Below are 21054 nucleotides of genomic sequence, written 5' to 3'. Positions count from 1 at the left end.
ACAGGAGTGCAACGTTTCCTGTGGCATGCCTCCTCTGCTCAGCCGAAACTACAGAGCGCAGCGCTGGCGTCTCCCTCCCGCACTACCTGGAGAGAGGAGGAGGCTGCCTCTACCTGCGCTGCCTTTTATGTGCACTTCCGTCCAGGTGAGAAAGCGAGGCGGGCGCGTATGCGGACACGCTGGCCGTTAACTCGTTTGATAATAAATCAGGCGTTTCCACCGCATTTTGTCACGTAGTGATGAAGAATGCGTGCCAAATATAAGGAATACCTTTCCAGATTCATATTTTACATTAACATGACTGTATACAAGTTAATGCAGAAATTAAAACCGGTGGTTCTCATTTGTGTCCCTCTTACGAACAAGCAGTGTGTAGTTGGGGGCTCATTGCCCCCCTTTAGATGTCCATATAGTTCAACTGAATGGTCGTTTGGCCTCTAAACTGTAATAGGTTTTAATCCACGTTTGATTGCTATAAGAGCTTTATGCTCAAAAAGATCAAATCTTTCAATATTTATAGAAAAAAGAGAAGATCTTGTGACCTTTTGGAGGTGCTTGATGTAACAATATATTTATGACATTTCTTTCTGCAGAGTAAAACTCAGACAGACAGACAGACATATAGATATAGTTGTCATGGGCTTTATTCAAGCTTCGCTCTAATAAAATGGCTTAATCATTAAACTCTGACCAAAGACGAATAATGTAAACCAGACATGCCACGCCATGAGCAAATATGGATACACTAATAATCCAGACACCATAACAGAAGATATGTTAATCTTTAACGACTCAAAATCGTGAATCATTGTCTCACAAGAATGTTTTCAACTTGGTGCTTGAGTCAAGACAAAACCAAGCATGCTGGCCTATCACAAGAAATGAAATACGAGCATGAGTGTGTGCATGTGTTGTGTGTATGATACGAGAGGGGGAGGAGGGAGCTACGTAGGTGTTGAATCATTGACAGCTGCAGTGCAAATATCGCTGCTTGTCCCAACTCATAAGAATCTCAAAATTCAGCACCACACCCTTCTGGATCGGGGTGAGTCCCATCTGTCACCCCAAACGAAAACCCCACCTCCACGCCTCTTATACTAATCCTCCTTACCCCCTCTTTTCTCCTCCTTTCTTCCTTCAGTGACAACCCTTTCTCTGCAGCTCTCTTTGATCCACCTTAACCAGGAGCCTTATTGAAGTGTTGGTCTGTGAAATTGTCATTTTATGTTGGACTCTTTTGGCTTAATTTGCCTCTCCTATCCTGACCTCTTCTCTCCTATCCTCTCCTCTCCTCTTTTCTCCTCTCCTCTCCTCTCCTATCTTCTCCTCTCATCACCTCTCTTCTCTTCTCATCTCCTCTCCTCTCCTCTACTTGCTTGTCATTCATTTTTTTATTTTCTCACAACATATCTCATTATGATGCAATGAAACACCATTTTTTGTAACCTCTCCTTTGTTTAAAGTGATTTTCTGTCGTGTGTGAAAGGATGATCGGGTTATGGGGGCTTTGGGTGTAAAAAGGTGTCAGAGTTGCACCATGCTGTTACTCACATTTCAACCTGACTTTAAACTAAATTTAAAACCTGTTTCCTTTCAGAAATAAAAGAAAGTTTGACTGTGGTGTTTTACACAGCACGATTTTTAAAGGGTATCAGTCTTATCAAAAATTCAGCAATCCATAATTACTCTCCCACATACCTCTTTCTCAGCACCACCCATTTGCATAGAAATGGAGGTACACATCAACCCAGCAATAAGCCAACTCACCTTCAGGGGCGTCCTCTGATATCATGCTGTCTTGCCTCAGTCTGTCTTCCTTGTAATCAAGTGAAAAATGGAGAGAAACGGAGAAGCGTCAGGCCAGTACATTCAGTCCTATTGTATCCCAGCAGTCGTCAGAGTAACAGTAAACCTATTGTAACGGCGCCCTTTATGAAGCATGGTGCTAGGGTGACCCTGCTGCCCATGCTCCTTGGCTCATGTGTGCTTTTGTGTGTGTGTCTCGAAGTGGGCGAGTATGTGTGCATGCATACTGGGGTCACGTGTGGGTGTTTGCACAAGCTCCAACTTGCCTGTGTGTGTGTGTGTGTGTGTGTGTGTGTGTGTGTGCGTGCGTACGTGCGTGCGTGCAGGGGGAGGCAGTGATGATAATGAGTGACAGTAACAACTGTTGGCAGTGAGACCTCCACAGGAGTCATGCAGTTTCTTTATTAAGAGACGACTTGACTGATGTGATAGTGTTGCGCTCTGGAGGCCAAAGCTGAACTGCCGCACAACTCTCCTGAATCAAAGTAAGGGTTTGGTGATTAGCCTGAATTGCGAGTGCATGCGTGTGTGTGTCCGTGCACATGTTTGCTCAAGTTCAATTACTTCCTGCAGTGAGGAGGAGGAAGCCGAGAGAGAGGAGTGCCAGGGCTGTGATACAGCCTCCTTCGTACAGAGGTATGGCTGGAATGCAGGTGTACGCACACATGCATATGAGAGTTGAACAAAAATAATAGAGCTATGGCCTACACTATAAAATAATGAAACATTACACAACCCCAACCCACAGGGCTTCATAGTTGGTGCAACATGATTCACCCTCTATCCTCAACCCATTAGGTTGATAAACATAAAAAAAAGAGTCTACATCATGCTAGTGGTTCTGTGAGGCTGTGCTTAAGCTACATGCTAATATTATGTTCATCATGTTCACCATCTTAGTTTGGAGTGTCAAGGTGCAAACATTCGCTAATCAGCACTTAAAGTATAGCTGAGACAGATGGGAATGTCAATAGTTTTGTGATAAACCAATAAGTATTGCACAAAATGTAATTCTGATCAGATGCATGATGAAAAGTCGGGACGTTATTACAACGTAACATGGGTACCATGAATGTGTTGGTACCAAATTTCACACCACCTTGTTCACTAAAAAGTCTACCTTGCGGTGTCGCTACAGAAAAAGTAATCAATCAAGTCATTGGGATTCATTCTCTGGGGATAATGAATGTCGAAATAAAATGTAACTTCTTCCAATAATGGACTGACAGAGGCATGCCCCTCGCACTGCTGAAAAGTAAATAAACTCCACACAGAAAAACCGCTAATTGAAAAAAGAGAAACACAGTAAAGAGTGACAGAGGTTCATGATCTGGAAAAACAGCTTTGTCACAAAACATTTTCGTTGATTATCCATTAGGTTTTTTAATTGTTTATTGAGTATGTATGAGCATGTTATCCCACAAAACACCATTTAATCCATCAATTTACCTATAAATTGAAATTACCAATATATTCATATTTTCGAAATGCAAAAATAATACTGTTGGATAATAATCATAACACAGCCTCATATTTTATAAGCTCTGAATATGTTTTGTGAGCAAACAGTTTAATTGGTAAAGTAACTATAGCTGTTGAATAATTGTAGAGTATTAGTTACATTCAACCACCGAGAGTGAGCAACAAACACATCTTATTGACCAAACTATCTTCAGCTAATAATTCAATAACCAGCATAGGCATTATTTGCAGCTGTGTACAGTACCTTTAACCCTTTTGATGATTATATGACGAACACTTTTAGAACAATTTAAAAATGACAGTATGGAGAGCAGCAATCAGCAACAGTCTGCATCTTTAGGAAGCATCCCATGTGTTGAACTGCTGACGTGAATCGCACTAAATGAAAGACACTGGATACTGAAGCAGACCTCCCTTCTTAACGTCTGTGCCCCCAGTCTGACCTTGGCCCTTCTCGAGGGATCAGTGCCATGTGTCACTTCAGCTGTGGAGAATTAAAAGAGAGACAGAGAGCGGATGAGAGGAAAGAGAGGGGGACTCTACATGGCATGTATCTTATTTTCAAAGGGCTGATGCCCTCACAAGAGGCACTTGATTGACATGTGTGTGTGTGTGTGTGTGTGTGTGTGTGTGTGTGTGTGTGTGTGTGTGTGTGTGTGTGTGTGTGTGTGCGTGCACACTACATGGTACATGTATGTATATTGGGGTTGAAGGGGAGATGTGATGGGGGGCTGACAGTCAGTGTGATAGCTAATCTTGATCCCTTTGACTGGCTAGAGATGGGGGGCATGGTGCCTTTCTGTCTCTGGGATCAGCTGCGCTAAGTCCGAGCTTAAGAAGGGAGAACCAACATAAGAGTGAAACTACAAAGGCTGCGTGCCTGAAATAGTGCATGAGAGGTCTGCACTATTTCAGCACACACAAGTTGCACTTGTTGCTTATCTGATCCATAATGAATCGTTTGCAGAAGATCAGGCCACAATATAATTATTCGAGCTTGAAAATCAGTTCTTCTCTCAAATGCTGGCTGGCTTTGGCTCACAGCGCCCTCTGCTGCCAGATGATCAACTCGGCCCTTTCATTTCTTCATATGTATTCTCGAGGTTGCTGGGGCCAGGTATCGCTTGTGGATCAGTTCGATATGGTTTGTTCCACTCAGCATGTGTGACAACATTTGTAAAATGTTTTCTGCGGCACTGGAGAATAAAACAATCCCGATCTCAATTTGGGTTATTTTGCCTTTAGCTTGGAGTAATTTCAATGGAAAGCCTGGATTATAAACTGGAGATGCTGAGATTTGTTGTTGCAAGCTTTTACCGGGAAGGGAGGATCTAAAAGTAATGCGTTAGGAGAAAAATTGTGGGATCCAACACTCCTGTCGCTTTGCCCAGACAATTGATTTTTAAGTCGGGATATCTAATAATAATAATAATAATACATTTTATTTATAGAGCGCTTTTCAAGGGACATGGTTAAAATCAACATAAAACAAGGACATCATATAAAATCACAGCAGTAATTACACATTAAAAGCAGATCTAAAAAGGTGCGTTTTGATTAGTGATTTAAAAGTTGTCAGGTTGGTGCAGTCTCTATTGGTTTTGGGGAGTGAGTTCCAATATCTCTTCTTTGCTGTAGATTTTGACCCATACGGAATTTCTGGAAAACACCATGATTAATCAATTAGCTTGATTTTAAAGGGAGAAGGCTGCTAAAATGCTGAGTCATACAATCCTATTAAAACTACCACTTAATGAATCCTACTAATAATACAACAAGCCTGATATATTTAATTAATCTGTGCCATAGAGCTCCATTGTCCAAGAACAGCTTGAGTAATGAACATGGACCTTTATTTTACAATAATCATCCATTGTCCTGCTGATGTAAATAGTCAATAAAGCAACACGTTTATTAATGCGCCGCTGAGAATAGTCCCCAGAAATGTGGCATTTACCACATTTGTTAAGACTAAAGTGACCAGGTATTTGAGGAAATTATTCATCTTTTTATTTAAAAAAATAAACCATACATTTGTGAACAGTTAATAGTAGAATTGAATGAGATTAAGGCTGAGTCACAGACCGATTGAAAAATATTTAGCGATACATCAATGGTTTATTGCAATTAAGAATATATAGAAGGACAACCAGAGTTATCCTTCCAACTCCCAAACACACAACATTACAAATACAAGATTCAAGATGTTTTTACTGTCATATGCACAGATGACAGACAGTTATTCTATACAATAAAAAATGTATTTTGCTAAATGTGCAACAGCAAAAGAAAGGACCAGTCAATTAAAGAGACAGGAGTCGTGTCTGAGAAAGAGAAGAGCCTTTTTATTCAGCATTGTTCTTATTCCAATGTTTTCAAAGGAGAGAGCAAGGAGAAGGTTGTTTGAAAATCAGCTGAAGGTGAAGGGGGAAGCAATGAGCATAAAATGTACAAGTGTTTTTTTTTTTCTTCCTTTTTACATTTTTTCCAGCAACAAATGTTCAGAATGGGAAAGCACACTCGGCAAAAGCAGGTTACCGCTTGTATTGTCCAAAGGTGAGCATTTACTGCTACAGTACTATTGATCGGGGCAAAAGCACCGCGACCATGCAGCTTTAACCTTTTCTTCTTGTCTCAAAGTAGTGTATAGAGTTTCTTACATCAGAGATCACCAATAAAAAAATAAAAAGCAAAGCAAACGATAAAACTCACTTATTTTTCACGTTTGGACCTGAATTCATATAATTTACAAATCTTTTTTTTGGGACAAGCGAACCTTTGAAACACATGCTGTCAGTCATGGGATTTCAACTTCTATCCTATTCTCATGAAATACTGTGGTTTTTGGAGTACGTCACATATAATTGATCGATTTGAGATGCAATTTGTTCGGGATATAAACTATTAAACTGCTGTATAACCAAATTACCAAAATTGGACTAACTCCAATCATTTTTGGAGAGCTTCAGAGTAACAGTTTAACCAAAGACAGCGGCTTTTAGTATTCTTTTTTCTTTTCTTTTTTTAAAGGAAAACAAGAAAAAGGTAAGGGAACGTGGTGAGTCAGCTAAGGTTCTGTCAAGAATGGCAAAGGCAGAAGAATGTGCAAACTAAATGCACGTGGCCTGCATTCATTTACTCCAAGCACATCGTAAAACCAGCTATTTCAAGGAGAAGCTAGTCGTTGTCTTACTCACAACTGAACAACGCTCATCATGTTGAGAAAAAAGGAACACCAGAACAGAAGCATGGACAAATAAAGATGAAGCAAAGCACAATGTTTCTTTGCGGATCAGTAAGAGAAACGCTGCATGTGGGAGACAAACGGGCAGAAGTCCTATTTCGCCAGCTCCTGAGCGTGGCTTTTGTTCTGCTTCGTCCACTCTGGTGAACAAGGGGGGCTTTACCTGCAAACCCCACAACACCAGCAGACTCCAGCAGAACCATGAGGTAGATCACCGGTCAAACTGACCACAAGAGAAAAAATAACCCTCCTTAAAAGATGTCCATTGGGTGTAAACCTTGTAATTTCATAAAAGTACGGCTCTTTGTTTCATGTCACAAGAATTTTTTTTTCTAAAAAAGGAAAGAGGGAAAATAAAGGATTACCTTGCTCTGAGACGGTCACCGTTCTTTTTTCTCTCAGTATTGCCGTGGGACTCTCATTGTCTTTATTGCTACCAGAAGACTAGATAGCGAAGCATTTTCACACACGCGTCTGATCAATCAGATACAAATATGACACCTGATCAAGTTCAATGAAAACAATGTTGGAGAATGTTGGATGTGACGTAAGGAAGGCACCTTTTCCAATATTAGATTAATTAATTCCCTAATGAAATGGTCCTCTTTATCAGCTGTCAAGTGCAGTTAAACATGAATGGATTTTGTAAGCTGTTTCTGTGGCAATGTTAAAAACCAAAATGAAGATATTCTTTAAACAATATTTTTCTTCTTCATATATCACAAATAAAGGAACTATAAAACCATAGACACCTTGGAGGGGGGTAAACTATCTCAATCTCATGCATTATAGTATCACATCATACTGGGGCAGGAGTGTGGAGGGTGAAGGGGGGTCCTCTGGCATTTGTTTGAGAATCCTCGAAAAAAGAGAAAAAGAAGAGCATGTTGTTTCTTATCAAAATAAATCTTTTTTTTTTTCTTCCTGTGATTAGCCAACTGCTTGAGTCCATTTACACTGTCCTCAATTATTCACCACAAACGGCGGGGCTGTGCAAAAAAGTTCATGTATCTGGTCCAATCAGAGAAGGCAGTGGCTGTTACCACTGTGATGTCATCGGCAGCCTCCCACCTGCCCTCTGGCTCACAGAGCGGGAATCTAGAGCCTTAAAATAAACCGACACAGAAAACATTAGCAATGGAATGAAAACTATACACGATTATGGACAGCGGCATCGGCACTCTGTTTACAGATTTCAAAAACTGTAACCGTTTACATTGTGGGAACCCAAAAATTATTCTTATTAATGGTTTATTAGAGATGGATAAAGCCTTAGTAACTCATTCTTTAACCATTCACAGGGCAAATACTGTGACGTCTTATTAGAAAGTGGTGCTTTCAACTTAAAAAAGTTAAGAGGTCCTAAAGGTAACAAATTGCTGGCCTTCAAATCAGACGACTTGCATTCATAAACTACAGCGTACCTGTGATTACTTGCTGAGTTGACTGTAAGGAGACGAGTTATTGGAAGAGTCCACTTGTTGCGGCGTGCCGTTTTCCTAAAAAGCAGAACAGCGTCTCTCATTTAGAGCGTGATAATAACTATCTTCACTGGGTTTGCACTAAGATAATTGATGCTTTTGGAGGATGAACATTTCAAAAACAGCTTAAGGCCTTGTGAGTAGAAGCTGACTGGACCGGCATGGACTGCTGTACTATCCTAAAACAATAATTGTTTTCGGATATAATCACAGTTAAATGAACGCCCGGTATGTAGCTGAATGCCTTGAATGAAAATGATTGAGATAAAGACAGATTAGACTTACAGGTGCCGCCTGCATGGGAGGATACTGCGGCATGTAAGCTCCCTGGACACCAGGGTTGGCTGAAATATACTGCAAGATAAGAAACATTAAATAAATAAAATAAAAATGATGATAATGGTGTTACATTTTGTTAGACATTAGCATAACACTGTAATCTATTTTGAGAAAGGATAATTGAATCACTCATGAACAATAAAGTGTCAATGCAAGATTTCCCAATGAAAGAACCTTCTCGTGGGCTGCTGGTAAATCACTGTCATTATCCAGCATTAAATTAAACATTCTGTCCTCACATTCAGCAACATTTTCTATATAATCATATTACACAGGTTAAATTTAATTAATGCCGGGTATGATTTAGGATATCCCAGAAATCCACTCACCGCTCCAGTGTTTCCCAGTGACAGCTGGCCCATCTGCTGAGAAATCATGGCTGAAGGGTGCAGTGACATGGAGGGATCCACAGAGGGAGACATCACAGCACCCTGCAACACAAAGCAGCTCAGTTTTGACCAGATGATTTGACGTACTAAAATCGCCTGATTCTGATGAAATACCTAATCAAATAACGCATTAGCGCCTGGGTTATAACGCTTCTTGGTTACGCTACAGATGAAAAGTATGTTGAAAAGTATGACGTTGCCAGCGCTAGTCTGTTTTCAAATGTGGTATATTCCTTTAAAACATGACGCCTTTAGGGAACAGACTGTTTCCTAGTAAAAAGTGGGGGAGGGGGCAGATCAGCAGAGACACTTGTTCCACTGGAAACCATCTGTTGGAAGAGTCAAAGAGTCACAAGACTGTCTCTGCTCCAGGCATTTCCTGCTGGATCCAGAGAGTGAGGACAAGGAGGAGGCGGAGGGTTGGGAGGGGGGGGGGGGGGGCAGTGGCTGAATGTCTTTTTAGTTCCATTTCTCTTTTATACACACTCCTAACACACACACACACACACACACACACACACACACACACACACACACACACACACACACACACACACACACACACACACACACACACACACACAACATGTAAATACACAGGGGCTATTTCCCAGAACTTGTCTCGGCTCTGCCCACCTCCTTCATTTGGGGAAGCTTTTAACGTTGGTTTGATTGTGTCAGCAGAACGGGCTGATTAAAGTTCACACACTGACAGCTCAGAGCTCTCTAGCGGCGCCACACACCCATTTCCTGTCCACAGAATAGGAGGTGGTCTATGAGTGTATAAAAAGGAAAAGAAAAAAGAAGCAAATGCCGTTGTTCCCTTACCGGGTGTTGCATGATATATGGTTGATGTGCCACCCAAGAATGACTCTGTACCTAATGGAGGGTCAGACAGGAAGGGAGAGGCAGAACGAGAGACAGATGAAAAGAGAGAGTTATTGATGTGTCTGGAAGAAAACTTTAATGTTACAAATTTAAAAAATACAAGGCTGTTATCAGCATATATAACATACTGTATATCCTACTTGCTTTTTGAAGCCACTATTTCTGCTCAGTGATCTTAATCAACCATGACAGTCCCAAAACAATCCACAGCATTCGGTTTTTCGGGGCTCTCGGTTCCCCCTCTGTTGGCTAAGGAGCTTTTATAATATCTGTATGACCTCAGCCTGTAAGGTGGCCTCCAAACTCTATGGACCTGACAATATGTTTGATTAAGACTTAAATAAACATCTTCTTCGATTTCCAAAAAATATCTCCGGTTCAGGCCCTGGCTCCCTCTCTCAAAGTGCTTAATAGTTATCAAGAACTTCTTTGAAGCTGGCAAAAGGTAATCTGGTAGCTCTTTTTCCCCCAACCATGTCCCATTCACTGCCTTTGTACATGGTGCTTTAATATATGTCGCCTACTTGGCCTAAGTCTATTACCTGTGCCAACCAAGCTTTGAAAGCCTCTTATGTTTAAATATATATCTTTATAGATTCCCTCACTGCTGGTGTCCACCAGAGTGCTCTTGCCAACCTTTGAACGTCAAGTCTTTTTAGCTACTTAGACAAACCATTAATGCAAAAGTTAGGTATCAGGTGCAATGCCCAATGTGCCACAGGCAGGACGAGGGAAGACGCAGGTGTTTGTATGTTAAAAGGAGGGGGTGGGTGGCTGAAAGACACCAACTGGACATAGTTGGACTCCCTTCTCATAAAGCATAAAAGGTGAGCCTTTGTAGACACCAATATTAGTTATGGATTGGTATATTTAAACACAAGAAAGCTCACACAGTAAGTGTTCATAGTCGCAGAGCTCTTGAGGCACCGGGTCACTGATCAACTCTGCAGGTGTTTCACCAAATGTAGAAACAGCACAAAGAAAATGTCTGCGCTTATTGCTGAGAGCTTATTATCAAATGGCCACGTAATGGCCATGTTTACCGAACAGGCCTGCAAGACCCAAACAGCTTGTCGGTCCATCTGAAGAGTATCTGGTAGAGGGCTGCATTTAAAACCAAAATCCCTCAGACTCAACCCTCATGTTCAAATGGATTCATAATAATTCAAAAGACTGATCTTGTCTGCATGTGGACGTGTTTCTGATGCACAGGATGTAATTAGTTAAAAGTTACGGGTGAAATATTACAAAACACTTCGCAAAACATTTATTTCAGATAAAGCGCAACTCAGAGAACTTTTTTACTAAGTTTACTGTCATATTGAATTCTGGATAAAGAAGCTCTTCAAACAAAAAAACAAAAAAAAAGATCATCCACCGCCGCATGGAGCTGCCGTAATGTGCGGCAGCCCAGGGCAGTTTTCAACACATATTCTTACATTTATAGCACCTGTACAACCCACACACAGGCAAAAATACACCCTAACCCACTGTACACACGCTATTACCTCAAATGCAACAGAAGGAGGAAAGAGACAGAGAAAGAGGATCTAAATCCAGTTCTTGGCCGTTTTGCAGTACCTGGTAAGCAGAGACTGGAGACATGTAGGGAGACATCGCAGGCTGCACAGTCATTATCCTGTTGCCCACTTGGTACGGAGAAGGGTAGTACCTGGGAAACCGACAGTATTTAAAAATAAAGCTCCGGAGTTATGACTATACATAGAAGAACAATTGGGTCATGATGTGTAGTGCAACTCACCCGTTCTGTATAGCTGCTGAGGAGGGGTCATAGGTGAGAGTCATTGCACCCTAAAGTGAGGAAATTATGTGGTCACATATTTGCATCTTGTATTACAACACCTAAACCTATGTGAAGGAGTAATCAATACATTTCATTTATACTGTGTGTATACACGGCAACGCGTTGTGAAAATATGACTCCTTGTTTTTTCATTTTCTTCAACATGTATTCATTTTCCATGAAATGGCTCGCCAAAACATACAGTGCAGATTATACATAATTGAAAATTCTGATTGCAAATGTTTTCCCAGGGATCTGTGAATCAATGAATGTCCAAATATCTTATTGGGAAAGGACTTTTTTTTTCCTTTAAGACATGAGCATAGTTTGATGCATGACACAATAATCAAATTCGTCATTCATTTATTTTCATCACAAAAGGTTCAAAATGCATGTTGGATGGCAGCTGATACATACTAGTCTGAGATCCCCTGTCTGTCCATTGGGAACAAATCCGCTGTGAGCATGTTTCTTCCTCTGACTGTCTGCAAACTTACACAGCAAGGGCTGAGAGGGAGCTGGGGGCGAAGCACAAAACAACAGCATATCAACACTCAGCAATCAATCATCAGCACCGCTACAGTTTTCATCGCAGGGAACATGAACAGAAAGGTGGAATTTCCTCCTACTCAGAGCTCCAGAAGCGATCTTGATAAACTTTCCATTGAAGTGGGAGATGACGGCGTTACACTGCTCTGTTGTGTCCATCCTGACAAGGGGAGAAAATAAAATAAAAGACTCGTCATCAAATCACATAGTCGATCTTCAGTAAAAAATCAATATGGTATTTTAAGGCGTCGAGCCCTTTCAAATAAAAGATGAGCATTATTGTCCCTCCCTCGTGTCGATGCTGGTTCACGTTCCTACCCAAATACATGTGGCTGTGTATGAATGGGAGCTTGTTTTCATTCGGCTTCCAAACAATAGTAGGTTTGTCAATTTAATTAAAATGCTTCTGTGAGAAAGTTATTTTGAGGATTGCAAACGTCTACACAAACACTTCCACTGTTTTCTTTAACAAACTTACTTAAAACAGTGTAAATACTGAAGCAGGTACTGCACAGACAACTGGGCAAAGATAATAGGTCGGACTGTTGAGCTCACAGATGCAAGAGTGAATGTACTTTTAGTTACTCCTTAAATTCAAAGGAAAGTAGTCAGCCATGATTTATTGTGTTATGTTAGTTCACAAACATACTTTACAAGTAATAAATGTGTTGCAAAGGTTCACAGACTCTTAAATTGATTACATTTCAGAAATGTAAAAAAAATCAGACTTTTTTTCAAGTGATAGTTTGGCATCAGGCCATTACTTATCATCAGAGCTGAAAATGGATTCTGCCGCTTTAAAAACAGAAAGCATGACTACTGCGACCGACCTGGCGAAGCCCACGCCTCGGCTGTTGCCGCTGTAGTCCCGGAGGATCCGCGTGGAGACGACCTGGCCGAAGGGCTGCAGCATGTTCTCCAACTCTTTCTCGTCCACAGAGAGGGGCAAGTTGGAAATGTACAGATTTGTGGGGTCCTGCTCCTGTTGCTATTGAAGATGGAAAAGAAGAAGTGCGTTGGATGTCATTTTATATATATATATAGTTTGCTTTGCATGAAACTTGTGACCTGAGAGAGAATATTAATTGCTCTTGAATTCTTTTTAAGAGAACCACGGATAAATGAAACATGTCTTGTGGATCAGGGGGTTTTGAGCCTCCAGTATGGTTGAGGGATAGAGGACAACATTTGGTTTAACAAACATGAATACGCTCTCCTCCCCACACCCACAGAAACACACTTCATGCAGCGTGCAGCAGCTCAGCGCCTCTACGGTCTTCCCTAGAAACAGCAGGAGGGCAGCGTAACCTAGCTACAGCAACACACAAACTGTGTTCAGCCGTGTTTGTTCCAAACAGAGCAGCTACATGCGGGTCTCCTGAGAGCAACCCCTCATCAATGAACGTCTCTCACCAATGAATTTAAGCACAACAACATAGGCTGGGACAGCGGGGCTGGGAAAAGGGAAGGGACTGAAAGAAATCAAATGATCCGGACCATTTCCGCTGCTCAAAAACCACAGATGTGATGCAGTGAACACCCTGTTTGTCGTCTAAAAATATGTTTTTTAAATGAAAACTGGTTACTTTGAATTAGTCACAGAGGATCAAGAATGGCTCAAAGCAGCAGTGCTGTTGCTATAGCGCTTTGCTGCAGAAAGGCCGGCATCAGTATGCATGAATGATAATTGTAACACTCAGTGACAAAGTAATAATACTGGTAAAGAAAGAATAATCAAATCTGTTCCATCGACACTGCATAACCTCACCAGGATGGTGTGTCAGTGTGTGGGCTGGTGGTCTTGTGTGTAACATGTCACACTGACTGACGGTTATTTGGCAGGGAGGGAGGTGACATCTGGTTTCTACAGTGAAAGTAAATGGGGTCACGGGAAGAACAGCTTGTCAGCTGAGGTCATGTGACCAGTCTAATGTCATTCTCCAGCACACACCGGACACATGCGTGCATTAAAGAAGCACAACCCCATAGAGATGTTCACGAGCAAGACAAATATGCCCACACATGCACGCGGGCACACACGCATGCACGAACATACACACATGCATGCACCAAACTCACCTTGGCCATCTGGGCCTGTATGCCGCTGGTTTTCAGAGCATGCACTGCCTTTAAAGCAGCCGCCGGGCTGTCAAAGTCCACAAAGCCGTAACCTGTAGTTGGTAGAATGATATTCATATGAACAGTCGCGAAATGATAAAAGCGACCATCTATTGTACATTTTGTACTATCAGTATTACGGAGTGGTGGGACATATTTATCGATTTTTATTGTTTATTACTGTGAACATATCAAAGTATCTTTTTACATTATCAATCGTGAAGCACAATTTAGATTTCTCAATTTTATACCAATTTGATAACCCCCTGTGTGTGGTAACTGTGAAGCTGAAGGCAGCAGCTGCTTAGCTGAGCAACAAGATTGGAGACAGGGGGAAACTGTTTGCTCTGTCCAAAGATATACCAGCGCCTTTAAAGCTCACTTATTAACATGTTATAGTTTTGAGGCTGTACAAAACTGAATAAATGTACTGCATATATATATATATATATATATATATATATATATATATATATATATATATATATTTTTTTTTTGTTTTGTTTAGGGGAACCAGTCCTTAAAGAGCCAAACTAGCATTTACATTTAACTGGATTTAGGACAAAATACACACACTTTGCGTACCCTTTTCATTATTATCCATAGCACACCGTGGCGTTTCTGATTTTTGAACATGTTTTACCATCGCCCAGTCAGTCAGTGGTCTCTATAATGTGTGAAAATCTATATGTAGAGACTCAAAAATGTTCTTAAATTAAATAATCCATCGTAATCTGCTTTTGTTTGAGTCAAACTCCTGTTTTCATTAAATTCTTGTGCAGTGCAGACTTTGTAAATCAAGATGCGCTTTCAGCTGCAGTGTCGCGCGACAACGTAACAAGTTTGAGCAAAATAATAGCGCACACATTGACTGTTCGTGTCCGCACTGATGGATTACCCAACCAAGATGAATTATAAAGTCGCTAAAAATGTATTTCCATACATTATGGAAATGAATGCTGCCTGGAGGGTATGGAATGTATTGAATCTAAAATTACAGGACATGTTTCCATATTTTACAAGTGTGCCGTAAAATGCAGTGCAAAATGCAAAAGTAACTGGTGACATAATTTTGAACATTAGCTGAAAACCACAGAACTTAAACATGCATTGGAGATTTGTTCCGGCCTTACAGTGATAAAGCTAAATATAAATGTTTTCTAATCGTGCAGCCCTGATAAGTGACTGATAAGCTAATAACATTACTGACCTTTACATTTGTTGGTTGTCTTGTCCAGGATTGCCTTAGCTGACTGAATCTTGCCATACCTGTGCGAACATCAACATTCAGATGATTCACAAATGACTGTTTGAAAAAATTATTTAAATATAATTGATATAAAAACAAGTGCCATAGGTGACAGTATTTGATCCAAAATGTATCTTAATTGCCTGGGATTTGTCATTATGTATTGTTATTGTGAAAGCAAGCAGAGAAGAACAATTATTGAAAATATTAAAGACTGATATTCATATTTCAAAGGCGTATACTGTACATCACTGCTCTCTCCTACATGTTACCAAACACTAAGAATCCAGTGTCGACGTTTCAGGCTTTGTTCCAGACTTTAAACTCAAGCTGAACTCTGATGAGGGGTGTGAAAACTACAATCAACGGAGGCAACGAAAGTGGTTGACCAAATTAGTTGCAAATAAATCAAACTATGAATTAGTTGGTGAGGTAATCGTGCAGCGAGTCTGAAGTGAACAGTGACTTTCATGGCTGGTAAATGTTACTGCACAGAGCTGATTGAGTTTAAACAAGTTGAAACATTCTAAACTGCAATAAAATCTCTAACTCCCTGGCATATTTTTTGACAAAGTATCAACTTGTGTTGTCTTTATTGTCAGTGAACAAATTCCATTGAGTCATTGTGTAATTCATAATCCTCCAAAAAAGTCTTTCATCCGTTTCAATAACAAATCGATTATTCGACGATCAAAATAGTGGATTGTTCATGCCTCAACTGTGGCACAAGCTGTGAGCCGCTATGTGAGGACACACAACATACAGACTGAATGCCGAGCTTACATCACCATTCAGACCTTGTTGCTATGAAAAGTGCTTTCATTTCTGCTTTGTGCTGGCAAACACCATTGGGAACATCATGAACAAAACACAAGCAAACAGGACACAAACAGCTGCTGCTGCTGCTGCTGCTGCTGCTGCTGCTGCTGGTTACATGGCTGAATGCCTCTCTCCATATGTTTGTGATTCGGAGGGAAAGAGAGGAGACAAAACTCCACTAATTATGGCATCCACCACACTAACCACTCGGACTGACGCCGATAGTATCAAGTATTGAACATGTTCACCGCTTTACATGACTCGCTTTTCTTTTTTTGCAGTCCACTTCACATACCACAGTTGAGCCAAGACTTTTCCATGTGTGCGTGTGTGTTTCTGTTTATGGCTCTATGGTTGGAGCATTTTATATCAAAGTACACTATGGTTAAACCAGTGTGTGAGTTTGAATGCCAAGACTTCAAATTTGGAAAATAAAACTGCACACACTTTGCATTTTTGTTTGTCACCTTTCAATTACATTTTGTTATCTACTGCCCGTTATATGCAAAATAGTTTGTTATATTTAGTACATTTTCTCATCTTAGAAACTCTAAAACTATTGAAAACCATGGGTAATTAAAATTGTATTTTCAAATAATTCACACTTTTGTTTTTTGCCAAGAGTTAGATGAGAAGTTTGATACCGCTCTCACATCTACATGGTAAATGTAAAGCAAAAGCCTGCAGCTGGATTGCTTAGCATAGCATGAAGACTTGAAACTTGGGGAAACAGCTTGCATGATCCTGTCCAAAGCTAATCAAACATGGCTGACATGATCGGTCATTTATAACTACTTAACATTACAAAAACTAAAGGTTAAAATGTACATGTTATTTTCAAAAGGTGATTCCCCCCCTTTTCCTGTCGTTGTGCAAAGCTACGCTAACCGCCCCCGTGGCTGTTAGCTTCCTGTTTATCGTACACACATGAGAGTGGTATCAAATTTCTCCTCTAACTCTTGGCAAGAAAGCAAATAGGTGTCAAGATACTCCTTAGAATTAAGAGTTCATTTCCAAAAAACATGTATTAATAGCTTCATTACCTTTTATGTGCAACTAAAATATAACAACAAGTTTGACAGACTGCATTGTTGTACAATTTGTGCTTGTGGTCAGGAAGACCTTTGGCAGGAATGACGTCGGTATGTGATACGTCAAGCCTGCTTAGCCCCCTTTTTTGGCAAACAAGCATATCAATGACAAAACACTGGTGTGCACCCACGTTAGCATAGTTGTGACGCTTGTGCATGTGCGTGTACTCACTGGTGACAGAGTTTGACCAGGTCCAGGTCTGTCGTGGCAGGAGGCAGGCCGCGGATGTACAGGTTGGTTTTGCTGAGCTGCTCCAGGCCTGTGCTGCTGCTGTTGCTGCTGCTGCTGGGACTGGACGGAGTCATGGGGTAGGACTGCACACAGGAAATCCACTGTTAGGAAGCGTATGGGAGCTAGATAATCTAATTTAAACCCAGGCCAACAGTGATCACAAGAAGCTTTTTTATTATCTGTGCAAAACCAAAATGCAGCAACACAGAGGGGCCAGATTGGACTTCATTATTTAATGTACATGCTGCATTAAATGATCAGCTTAGCAGCCAACACAGCTTGTGACATGCCTGAAGGGGTCCAGTAGTGGAAGTACCTTCACTGAATTCAGTGCAATTCTAAGGTACTCAACTTGAATAGTTTTATTTTCTACTACTTTCAGTGAAAAAATATTGTAGTTTTTCCTCGCTTTATATGGCACACACATAAAAACACACAATGGGCTTATGAATTATGATGCAATGCTTTATTAATACTGTACACAGTAGTGTATGAAGTACCTCAAATAGCTTCACATTGGAAAATGACAACACACTGCATTTTGAATCTATTTGTGAGTAACGTTTAAAATGTGTGACATGTAATTGCAATGGAGTATTTTTTACTTAAATAAATGTGTCGATTACTTCTTCCATCACTGTCAGGGTCTGAGTGGCAGGTAGGTGAAACCTTTAGGCTTCTTGTTATTGTAAAACAGGGACTCTGTCCACCGTCATACCGCAGAGTACATTGAAATATATCTATACTTGTATGTGGGCCTTTATGAATCCCAATGAGATTAAATCTGTGCTCACGTCTTCCATCCCGCTGTAGCGTTTGTCGGAAACCTACAGCTTTCTTCATTCTTGTGAGTCAAACCATGCAGCACAGCCCTGCAAAGCATTTCCTTCCCCTAACTCATTCATTAAAATAGCTCCCAGCAACCCCAAACCCTCTCCAGATCAGATCAAAGACAAAGCATAGAAGAATTGCGCCATCTGTCCATAACCAAAGGACAATCCACTCCAAGAGCCAAAAGACATGGATACAACCAGAGCCATGCCAACAGGAATCACTGAGCTATTCTGCACAGTTCTCGTCAAATAGATAAAGAATCGATCACTGGGGCATGAACCTCTGTTTGGCCTGCTGTGTCTTCCAGTAGCGGCCTTATATTTCTGTTGGTGTGAAATTACCACACTAACTTTGTTTGATACCGTCATGGGTTCACATCGGGCCTCCGAGACAATACGCCTACTCCATTAGAGGGCAGCTATGGTGGTACATTTCACAGAGGCATCATCGCACCTTATAGCAGACAAAACCTGTGTTACGCCTACACTGGAAACTCATTCACCGCTTCGCTGCAGGGACTCATATGTGGCTGGTTTCAGATTCCCCTCCTCAAAGTCATATATACGGTGCCCTCTGATGGATACATATTACAGTTTAATCTGAAAGGTTGATATTCAGGATCCTTTAGGCTGCAGGCTCAATCTACTTTATATGACACAAGGCTCACATTTCCATCATCAGAGGTTAGAATAGCAGCTGCCTCTCACCTCTGCGCCTGCTTTCTCTTCCCATTTTCCATCTTCATGGAAAGGTGTGATGGGAAAGCAAAGGGGTACTGCCTTCAATTACCTTTTTTCCTTCACCTGAGAGGTCACAGTGACAGATGCAGGCAGCACAGTTCACTCCAGCACACTGACATATATTATATTACATTACACTCTCCCGCTCTCACTGGATTCACCCAGGAGGCATTAATCTATAAAATGGACTACAATAACCGCCATGCATATTGACCAGAGGGGGCGAGTGGCTGAGCAAACAAGGTTAAATGGACATAATAATTAAAATCTTAGTTGTAGCGCTATAGATCGGGTCAGCAGCTGGTTTATCTCTCCATGTTTAGCCGATCCGAGGATCAGCTTCCCTTTTGACAAGTCGGCTGCGAGAGGTGGATCTCTCTCTTTTTTTTTTTTTTTTAGAGAATTCTATTCGTTTTGGTATTAAGGGGTTAGATATTAACGTACGTCTGCCATATGAAAGCCAGAAAGGGCTTCCCAATGTCATTTGTGGCTGCTATTACACAGCCCGTTTAGCCTAACGCCGCCTCAATTGTGGGGGGCCGTGTGTGTGTGTGTGTGTGTGTGTGTGTGTGTGTGTGTGTGTGTGTGTGTGTGTGTGTGTGTGTGTGTGTGTGTGTGTGTGGTGGGGGGGAATACAAAATAAATAATAATCAAATAAAAACCAACGTACGAGTGTGTGTGTTTTGCCTACCTGTTTACGATTGGCTGTCTTCAGCGGGTTGCCCGTGTTTGCAAAGATCATCCTGGAGGTTATGTGTATATATATATTTTATTCCAAAAAAGAAAATCGCAACGAGGAGCCACTCGAGACTGAATCCAGGCGGTGTACGGAGCCTATGAAATAGCCAGTCGGTTTAAAACATCCGCATACTGAACGGACCAATTAACAGTATAAAAAAAAGCAGCCTCGGTCCTGCATAGGTACACTGACACATCTATACAGTCAGATGCACGCCAGGCGATGGACCAACCCTTCGGTCCGGTTCATTGATCTACGACGTCCTGCTGCAGACCGCTCGGCAGTCCCACCTACTACAGACCAAACCATCTCCGCCTCTGCAGGGTGTTCGACATCAAATAAACTGCGTGGCCGCGTCTCGCAAACTCGCCTCGGCGGTTGTTTTTTCTTAAAAAAGGCGAAGCGAGCCGCGTGGTGTCTGTGGCTCGGGTTATAATCGGGTACAAAGTGCTTTTGGGTTTGATTTGTAGGCGCACAATCAGTCGGTCTGAACACTCGTCGCCTTTCATGTTGTTGTCGTCCGCACATACCAAGCATTCTTCACCCCCACCTCCTCCAACCACACACACGCACACACACACACACACACACACACACACCCTCTTCCTCTTCCTACCCTTCCCCCCATCCAACACACTACATGTCAGAGAATCAGGATGCAATGAAATATAAGCAGGGTCTGGCCTGGGCTGGAGGTCACACTCTCTCCCTGTGTAAACCCAACTATGGGAGGGCGCGGGAATTGAAAGACAAGAACACAGAACAAATATTTGGAAATGAAAAGCATTCATTAAACATGCCTTTTGCTCCTATCTTTAGTGTCCTGTTGGCTCATTATAGTATAGTCTATTATAGCATAGCTTATATGGAGATCATGTGACATGAACGTGAAGTAGAAAGAAAATATTGACCTCCTTCATGAACTTGTAAATCAAGAGAACCATTAATAATTCCACTTCCGAGTGCATTCACAAGATTGATCCATTTATATGGCGTTTGTAAATATGTAAACTAAGCATTTTCACATATTGCACACAAATAACTCACCCCACTGACTGATGGGAGGACAAAAAGAGGAACTATGGCTTTATAGTTACTGAATGTTTAGTGCTTTTAAATAATTGGTTTAAAGATGCAATGGTTTGCTGTTGGTGCTTCAAAATAAGATGTGGATCCTTTTAGATTTCCAAACTCCTGCGTTTGACCTTTGAGACCCTTAAAGTTCATCAGACACAAGCTTAAATAAAGCT

The 21054-nt window shown here is 41.2% G+C and overlaps 1 protein-coding gene across 1 annotated transcript; it reads right to left on the bottom strand.

The window, feature by feature from the left end:
• Positions 1-5613: 5613 nt before the first annotated feature.
• Positions 5614-20064, bottom strand: rbms1a (RNA binding motif, single stranded interacting protein 1a). Its single transcript, XM_068579117.1, has 14 exons — positions 19757-20064; positions 17432-17574; positions 15311-15369; positions 14062-14153; positions 12813-12970; positions 12063-12142; positions 11851-11951; positions 11392-11441; positions 11211-11301; positions 9570-9620; positions 8682-8783; positions 8299-8367; positions 7957-8031; positions 5614-7637 (listed from the first exon to the last, which is right to left on the bottom strand). The coding sequence occupies exons 1-13, from the start codon at positions 19805-19807 to the stop codon at positions 7963-7965; spliced, it is 1116 nt and encodes a 371-aa protein (XP_068435218.1). The 5' UTR covers positions 19808-20064; the 3' UTR covers positions 5614-7637; positions 7957-7962.
• Positions 20065-21054: the final 990 nt, after the last annotated feature.

Source organism: Clinocottus analis, unplaced genomic scaffold, assembly GCF_023055335.1.
Source record: "Clinocottus analis isolate CAN_PGR_092001 unplaced genomic scaffold, fCliAna1.0.p SCAF_1, whole genome shotgun sequence".
Taxonomy (NCBI): Eukaryota; Metazoa; Chordata; class Actinopteri; order Perciformes; family Cottidae; genus Clinocottus; species Clinocottus analis.
Note: the sequence above shows the minus strand (reverse complement) of the source record. Positions and strands in the feature narration are given on the sequence as shown.

Bases quoted from the DNA above. Each gene is read 5' to 3' on its own strand.
- rbms1a (XM_068579117.1), bottom strand. From the start codon at position 19,807: ATGATCTTTGCAAACACGGGCAACCCGCTGAAGACAGCCAATCGTAAA. The intron at 15,370-17,431 runs GTGAGTACACGC...ATGTTCGCACAG, and splicing joins CTGGTCAAACTCTGTCACCA to GTATGGCAAGATTCAGTCAG. The intron at 8,368-8,681 runs GTGAGTGGATTT...CTTATCTTGCAG, and splicing joins CACTGGGAAACACTGGAGCG to TATATTTCAGCCAACCCTGG.